Genomic DNA, 8,194 nt, shown 5'->3' with positions numbered 1-8,194 from the left:
TAAAAATCTTTTACACAATTTTTATATATATATATATATATATATATATATATATATATATTTTTTTTTTTTTTTTTTTCCTTTTGGCTATTCAGGAACTGTAATCAATGACATCCGATTGAGTCCCAAAGGCTTCTCAATTAGCCCAACACAAAGTCTGAGCCAAAGCCCGTCCTGTGTTATATTTTCTCTCCTGAGGTAGAAATATAAAACCTGTGTCCTTGTTGATGCACGAGGCAGAGTACTGTATTTAATCAGAGGAAGGAACAGTGTTGTCTTGCCTGTACTCATCTCACAAGCTGATTGCTGGTCGGCGCAGTAGGGCCAGTGGATTACAAAATCATTGGCAGAAAAGATTCATGTTGCATTCGCCTTAGAGGCTCCGGTATGCAAACTTTCTGCCAGATAAACTGTTTAGAGTGGTTGAAGATTTGTTAATGCATATTTAGTGATGGCGATTGATTCAGGTTATAAACTCAAGATCTACAGCTAAGCTCTTGGCCTTGTCTCTGAGCTTTGAACATCTTGTTCTTGTAGATACTCCAGGCTTCACGTATGGAATATGACAGACCTGGACGACGATGGTTTTCCTGGTAGCTGCATGCTTGATTCTTCTCAAATTCTTGGCTAGCGCCTTTTTCCCCCCCTCAACATGTTTCTTGCGATGCTGCGGACTATTTACAGTACAACATTTTATGGTTCTGTGATCACCCCCTCAATATCTTAGCAGCTTCAAGAGTGCTGCATCCCTCTCAGAGACGTTTGGTCACTTTTGACAGTCAGTTAAATCTCTTCTTTTTTTTATTTTTTATTTTTTGGTCCATTTTGCACTTTCAAATAAATGTCCCATCTAATAATTTGGCAGACTGCTTGATATGACAGCTTAAGACTTGGAAGAAGTAAGACAGAGATAACAGGAAGGGAAGGCCGAGGGCTTGTTGAAATAGAAAATAAATAGCAAAAGTGGGGCTTTGACAGTGCAAGGAAAAGGGAGAGAGACGCGCACAGAGAAAGGAGAGAGAGGAGGAAGGGATTACAAGGGATAAATCGGAACAAAGAAAGGAAAACTTCTGCAGAAGCATGTCTGGGCTGCGTGCTTTTTGCTCCCAAACCCCGTCTGTGCATCCGCAAAATCCCAACGCGAATACATGGGGGAAGGCTAGTCATTGTATTTCCTGGATCCAGAGCTCGGCAAATTAAAGCTGCGACGGAGAGAGAGAGAGAAACGGGGAAAGACACCGCAGTTTAAGTGGTAGCACAGGGTTTTTCTCTGCTGCGCCACGGTTAATAACTCCTAACTTTGATAAATGATGCACGCCACTTGACACATTTAGGCTGACACATTTATGCGGGCCTCTCATTCTCAGTCCATTGCATACTCGGTTTCTTGCACTCTCGTTGCACAAATCTGCCAAATGTGCTGAGATGGACTTGGGCAAAAGAAAACATAGCGACTGACTAAATTAATGACTCATGAACAGGTTAGGATTAACGAGAAGTAAACAGAGTTGAATCCTCTTTTTTGACAGCTTCAGAAGGAAAGTACACATAGGCATACACACACACACACACACACCTGCTCACATTCAGGATTCGGGAGATTTATGTTCATTCTTTCTGAGATTAAGAGAGAAGCACAAACATTAAACACACTAAAACACACTTTAAGCAGCGCTTTAAAGACTGTGTTTCCAAGTACTGGATGAATGCTAGGATTACTTTAACTGCCTGTCTTTACAACTTACTCAACTTAAGGTAAGAAGATGTCCTTCTGCATAATTACTTACAAATCCTCATGCAGGAAATTAATGCATTGCCATAACCGACCATCGGAAAAAAAAATGCTGCTTATTTGAGAGGCCTGAAATTAGACATGTGAGGAATTAGAATTTCAGATTTCACCAAGTTAAAATACCAAAATTAGTCATTTGGATGCCCGGGAACTTTAATGCCCAGAGTTTATATTCCGTCATTACTGAGTAATGAGCGTTTGTCAAGAATATGACACAGGATGTCGAGATTTTAAAAAACATCCAAAGGTTTTAAGCCACCGGCTGTTGAGGACTGGAGTTTGAGACCACTGGATTAAGGCTGTATTTTTCTACATTTTTTGTGCGATAACTTTTTTTCTTTTTTTTTTTTTACATATCTACCAAAAAGGCCAGTGCATTTGCCTGTGCCTGTACCCAAATTTCTTACTCTATTTTTATTTATTTTTTTAATACTGTCATCCTGCTTGTGTCAGCCACGCATGCATGCAGGTGTGCGTGGAAACTACCTCCAAGCAGTTTCTGTTCTGCAGATCACCTTTGCTTCTGTGTGTATAAACAGAGATTGCAAGGGTGTGTTTTCAATGTGGAAAAGGAAGTTTTAGGAACAACAAAACCACCTGGACATAAAAGCACACTAGCTAGGGAGGGAACATGCGAACACAGAAAGGAGTCCTGACAAAACAGCAGCAGCTTTTTTTTTTCTTTTTTTCTCCATCCGGGGATGCTACTATTCCTAATACTGTGTCTTTGAAGCTGCATAGTGCCTGCAGCACACAGGGCTTAAAACATTTGAAATAGGTAAGCCTTCAGCATGTCAGGCATAAGTTCTTTAAATGAATGCAGACAAAGAAAGAGGAGAAAACACGAGAAAGGAACAGAAACGAGTGAGCCGGTCCAAGGTGGAAGGGGATTTGCTTCCCGGTCTGTCGTCCTCAGGGAGAAGATTCCTGTCGGCCTAGCTCGTCCATTTATTACCTCAGCAGCAACGCCTGACGCATGAAAACTTTAACACGTACACATGCTCTGCAGCGCATAATTAGACTCATCACAGTCCAGCTAATGCTTTGTGTCCACGTTGAGGCACATGCAGAGATAGCCCGTTTAACTGGTGTACAGCTATAAATCAAAGCGGGCAGTTACTCATTATGGCTCTCCTTCTTCTTTGTGCGGCTCCCTCTTCCTCTGTGGGAACCTGCTGTGAGACTGAATGCAGAGGAAGAAAAAGTCATTATGACAGCAATCAGTTTATTGAGGTGGATAAAAACCACACTTGTTAGTGAGCCCGGATTGTGTTTGGTAAATCTGACTGGCGGAGGAAAACGCTTTTTTTTGTTTGTTTTTTTTTACTCTTCTTCTTCTTTCTTCCAGGAAATCTGTTGATGCATCTGTTAGCATTCCTTTGTGTCCCATAGAGACATGGTGATTAGATTGTGATTCTGGGTAGCTATAACTACGCGGCTGTAGTCTTCAAACAGATCGCCTTGTAAATACAGCAGCTACATCGACGTGCCTTGGCACCGCTGTTCACAGCTCTGGTAATCTCTCTCTGTAATGTTCATGAGGGTAAGCTGTTTTTCACCTGACGGACTCTATGTAGGTTGAAAACATTCGAAACGGCTTGTGTCTCCGGTTTTAGGTGCATCTTTTTTTTTTTTTTTTTATGTTTAGCAGCGCTTTTAAGCCTCTGCAGAGCAGCTCGTTTAGTGTCAAACAGCTTGGGCCTGAAATGCCAAACTTCTTCAACCCTGCCTCAACACGCATCCATGGAGGCGCTGACAGCTCTGCTCCCCGGAACAACGCCGGCGCATGGCGTCTGTTCCCACGGGGAGTGTATTTAAACAGTTGTGTTTACATCTGCTGTTATGTTGTCAGGCATGCCAGCGCACACTCGTATTAGGTCGGTTTTTTTTGTGGGTTTTTTTTGTTTTTTTGCAGAGCAGTACAAGCTGTAGCCGCACCATACTGGAGAAACGCAGCTTAGAGCATCAAGGTGTTAGACGGCATCAAAGCCCTTCGCATTCAGGAGATTTACTGTAAAAGCCTCTCTCCTCCTTTCAGCAAGCAGGTGCTGTCAAGCCTGCCGAGCGAGCCAGCTGACTTGTTTTATTTCCGTGCACAAAGTCGAAACATTTGTAGTCATCAAGTTTAACAAGACCTGGGAGTCCGAACATCTTTTTCCTGGCTGTATTTAGACAATTACAACCAGCTCTTATCCCGGCAGTCAAAGTGGGGCTTTCACACACTCGCCGCAAAGAATGAGCTGGTCAAAGAAAGAGAAGAAAACAGCCGTGTTTTTCAAAAGTAGGAGATAAAAAAATAATAATAAAAAAAAAAAACTCATGTACATAATAAGAGAACTTGTAAATTCCACACATAATAACTTGAATTGATTTTCAGACTTCATTATACTTCATGCTGTAACCCACCATTCCACCATGTAGCCCTTTACTCGACTTGTATTTGCCATTTTAATGTACAGACTTTTTTTTGCCCATGTTTCTGCATCCTGCATCTTTATCCTTCCACTTCACAATTTTGCACTCCTGTGTATTGGTCTGAATTGCTCTTTCTGAATGAAGAACTCTGAAGTAAGGCACATGAGTTTTAAAAAAGAACATTTCAAAGGCTATTGATACAGATAATAGTAACACAGGACAAAAATAAAATCTGTGGCCTTTGCTGGGCCTCTTATGAACAAGGAGGAAGTTTTCTTGAAGTGACTCCAGGCAGTTTAGGTGCATGCTAACCATTATCTCTTTGTTCGGGAGTGTCTGTTTCTGTTTTACAGAATACTTCATATTTGTTTCTTTTAGGGAATCTGATCTGGCTCACTTATAAAGTGCAGACTCTGGCGTGACTGAGTATGTAACCCTGGAGCTAAACAGATGGTGCTATTGACTGCAAAAGAAATGAATTGTGAAGCAAAAGAGAAACTGTAATGAAGGGCGGGGAGGGCCGCCCTTAAACACAAGAGAGAAGGTGAAGTTGCCATGCTGTCTAGCATAGTTAATTTGCTCCAACCCTGTCAGTTCTAGGACCTTAATTTATGTGTTTTAGTTGTTTAGACAGCCACTGCTTTTGTTTTTCAGTGTTGGAAATATGAGTAAAATACTTAGAATTAGCTTCAAGTCATCCACCCATTTTCTATACATGCTTGTCCTTGTAGGGTTGCAAGGAGGGCCTGCTGACTATCTCAATGGTCAATGGGTGAAAGGCGGGATACACCCAGGACAGTTCACCAGTCCGTAACAGGACACCACAGAGACACGAAGGACAAACAACTATTCACACACACCTAAGGACAATGTAGAATAACCGTTTAACCATGTCTTGTTTTTGTACTGTGAGGGGAAGCCAGAGTACGCAGAAACAACATGCACAATCCACGTAGGCCGGGATTCGAACCCATGACCTTCTTACTGCAAGACAACAACTTTAAGGGCACGTCTCCTTTGATCAAAGAATCATGAATTCATTCATTGGTTGTCCACACCACAAACCCGGGCTTTGGTCAGGAAGGACAAGAAGCAAACTTTGTTGAATGAAGAGAATGATTAGTTATGTTTTATCCAAAGGGTCAGAGCAAAGATGTTGAGGATAATACCTTGAACCTTGGTTAGTCTTGATGTTGGGTTAAATCACTGATTCATATTCTGACATGACGGATATGACTGATGCTGTTCTCTTGTACCATTATCTTCAAGAATAAAATATATATATAAAGTAGTCTTTGTACTGTAAGGTTAAGCATGCATATAGACATGGATCATTGCAGTATGTAATATTTCACAACTAAAATCCGCAATATTGAGAAAAGCCCCGAATGCTCTGTTCTTCTTCACCAGGGCGCCGTGATCACCCCAGCAACGGCCATAGAGCCCAGCTTGTCTCTTCACCCATCCAGTGTCATGGCTCCTCTCACCCAGCAGATGAACCACCTCTCTCTGGGCCCCACAGGCACCGTGAGTCTCTCTTCCAACGTATTTCTCTGAACACACCATCCGCACAATAACCCACGGCGGAGGCAGCGTCATGCCACGGAGACAGTGAAGTCGGTCAGATTTGATGAGGGAGAGGATGAAGCTAAACACAGAGTCGGCTGGTGTGGAAGTTTACTTTGCAACATGACAGTTGCTCTAAAACAAACGGGCACGACTTGCATTAGACTCTTGTCACACAGTCAAGCCTGCTTTCAAATGACACCCTTTCTTTTATTTTTGGAAGCTTTTGCAAACGTGCAGCTAGAATAAAACTCTTTTTTTTTGTTTGTTTGTTTGTTTGTTTGTTTGTTTGTTTGTTTGTTTTTTATATTTCTCACATTTGGTTGCTAGCAATTAACTACAAATCCAAAGACAGATTGTAACATGTTTGCACCAGGCTGTATGTATTGCTTCACCGTGTGCCCCGCCTTGTGTCTCTGCAGTACATCTCTGCTGCAGCGGCTGCTCCTATGCAAGGAACCTACATTCCCCAGTACACTGCAGTGCCTGCCTCTGCTATTACAGTGGATGTAAGATGTTTGTTAACCCTACTGTGCAGAAAGATTTAGATGATCGTTTTAAACAGTATTTTTTTTTTTTTTTTTTTACAGTTTCAGATGGGGGAAATTTTGAATTCATTCAGAGGTGCTAATTTTAATAGGGGGAAAAATACACATTGCATTCACTTTGTCAAAAATTAATTCAGAAAGTTAGAACCAACCTTTACTTTTCATGAACTAAGCAAGTTATAAGTTGAATATGTGGTTAACTTATTTATCCAAGGCTGAAAAATTGGGGTGGAAAAAAATAGCTTATATCACTCTCACTGCAGCAATTTACTTTGACCTCCTTTCTTCCACTCTGTGTCCAATCAGGGTGTGGTGACAGACCCATCTCCACAGACAACTGCCCCCTCCTCACAGGATGCCAGCGGGCAGCAGCCTTTATCAGTGGAGAGTTCAGCAGACCATGCCACAGCCTACTCCTACCAGCAGACAAAGTGAGTTTACAAAAAAAAAAATCTTCATTAATATTTTCTCACCTGAATACAATGAAAACCTAAATGTGCCAAATTGTTTGGACAAATAAGCTCTGAATCTGAATTGTAGTGACTGATAAAAAGACAAACATTTATCAGCCAATTATATCTTTAGATAATTGTCCAATGTTTTTGATATGTGGGCATAAATATGTTTAAATTTATTGTTTTGTTTAGTTGTTTTTTTTATCTGCTAATCAATAAACTAAGCATGTAATGCTCCAATTAAGGTTACAAAGTAGTTAGGTTCTTGTAGAAAAGCAACTTGCTAATCTATTAATCACAACTGGACCATTGAATCCTTCTTTTGCTTTAAATTCTCTTTGATTTAGTAATGAAAACCGTCTCTGCAGATCATTTTTATGCGACAGAAGTGTAGTAGTGTGCTTTAGCCTCTTGGTAACTCCATGAGTCTTTCTTCTGACCATCAGGTAAACTGTAACTTTCACTAATTGCGAGCAATTTTAATAGTGACTAACTATCTAATGTCTAATTTCTGATGCAGAAATTATATATATATATATATATATATATATATATATATATATATATATATATATATATATATATATATATATATATAGTTATAGTCTTGCACCTGGCCAACATTTCACTTTCTTGAGAGTTTCTGAATTGACAGAGGAGAGAAAGTGAAGGAAAAAAATGTTTACAACAAACTAGATGCAAATGCTCTAAGATACCTATAAAACTTAGACTCAATATTTTAGAAAACAACAAATGTAATGTACTAAATTGAAAGTTTTTTACTACTTCCATTCACTGAAAGACAATCGGTGTGGAAACAGATTGTTTTGTGAGCAAAATTACAAAGCTAAACTGGGGATTTTTTAGTTTTTATTTTGCTCGTAACTCTGTTGTCATTCTTTCCATCGCTCCTCTTTATGGTGTTTATCTTGTTTTCGCCGCCTCGGTAACTTGATTTTATTTCCATCTAGCTGCGTTCCTGAAAAAAAGTCTTGGTCATCTAGTTTTTTCTGACTTCTCTGTCTCCTTCAGGTAGCTGGTGGGAGTCATTGTTGCAATGCCTTCAGAAGGACTGCACGAAGGAGCCGGAGACAGACGGAGAATCAAAACAAGACAGAGGACAAAAACACAGCAGTGAGGTGGACGTGGCAGACAGGAAAATGCTTCCACTGTGCACAGGAACCAAATAAATGAAGAAAAAAATATGCTATATTTTATAGCTGTTTGAACCAAGACAAAGACAGCTATAAAAAAAATAAATAAAAAATAACAAAGAATGTTTGTTGAACTACAAGACAATGGAATCAATCACAGTCCAAGACTGATTTGATCATTTTTCACCTTGAGACTGGACTTTCCCCTCTGGAGGGGTAAAAAAAAAAAAAAAAAAAAAAAAAAACCTTTAAAAAAAAACAAAA

The 8,194-nt window shown here is 40.1% G+C and overlaps 1 protein-coding gene across 1 annotated transcript in view; it reads left to right on the top strand.

Moving 5' to 3' along the window:
- Window positions 1-7,899, top strand: part of LOC106949558 (RNA-binding motif, single-stranded-interacting protein 3-like) — a gene marked incomplete at its 5' end in the record, with an annotated part of 67,674 nt that extends 59,775 nt beyond the window's left edge. The window contains 4 exons of the mRNA XM_015035899.1: window positions 5,618-5,734; window positions 6,196-6,282; window positions 6,628-6,752; window positions 7,809-7,899. Coding sequence (XP_014891385.1) covers window positions 5,618-5,734; window positions 6,196-6,282; window positions 6,628-6,752; window positions 7,809-7,812 — 333 coding nt within the window. The remainder of the gene's footprint in view (window positions 1-5,617; window positions 5,735-6,195; window positions 6,283-6,627; window positions 6,753-7,808) is intronic.
- Between the last annotated feature and the right edge of the window lie 295 nt (window positions 7,900-8,194).

This window comes from Poecilia latipinna, unplaced genomic scaffold (genome assembly GCF_001443285.1).
Source record: "Poecilia latipinna isolate Pla-1442-1.1 unplaced genomic scaffold, P_latipinna-1.0 Scaffold21, whole genome shotgun sequence".
Classification (NCBI taxonomy): domain Eukaryota; kingdom Metazoa; phylum Chordata; class Actinopteri; order Cyprinodontiformes; family Poeciliidae; genus Poecilia; species Poecilia latipinna.
Note: the sequence above shows the minus strand (reverse complement) of the source record. Positions and strands in the feature narration are given on the sequence as shown.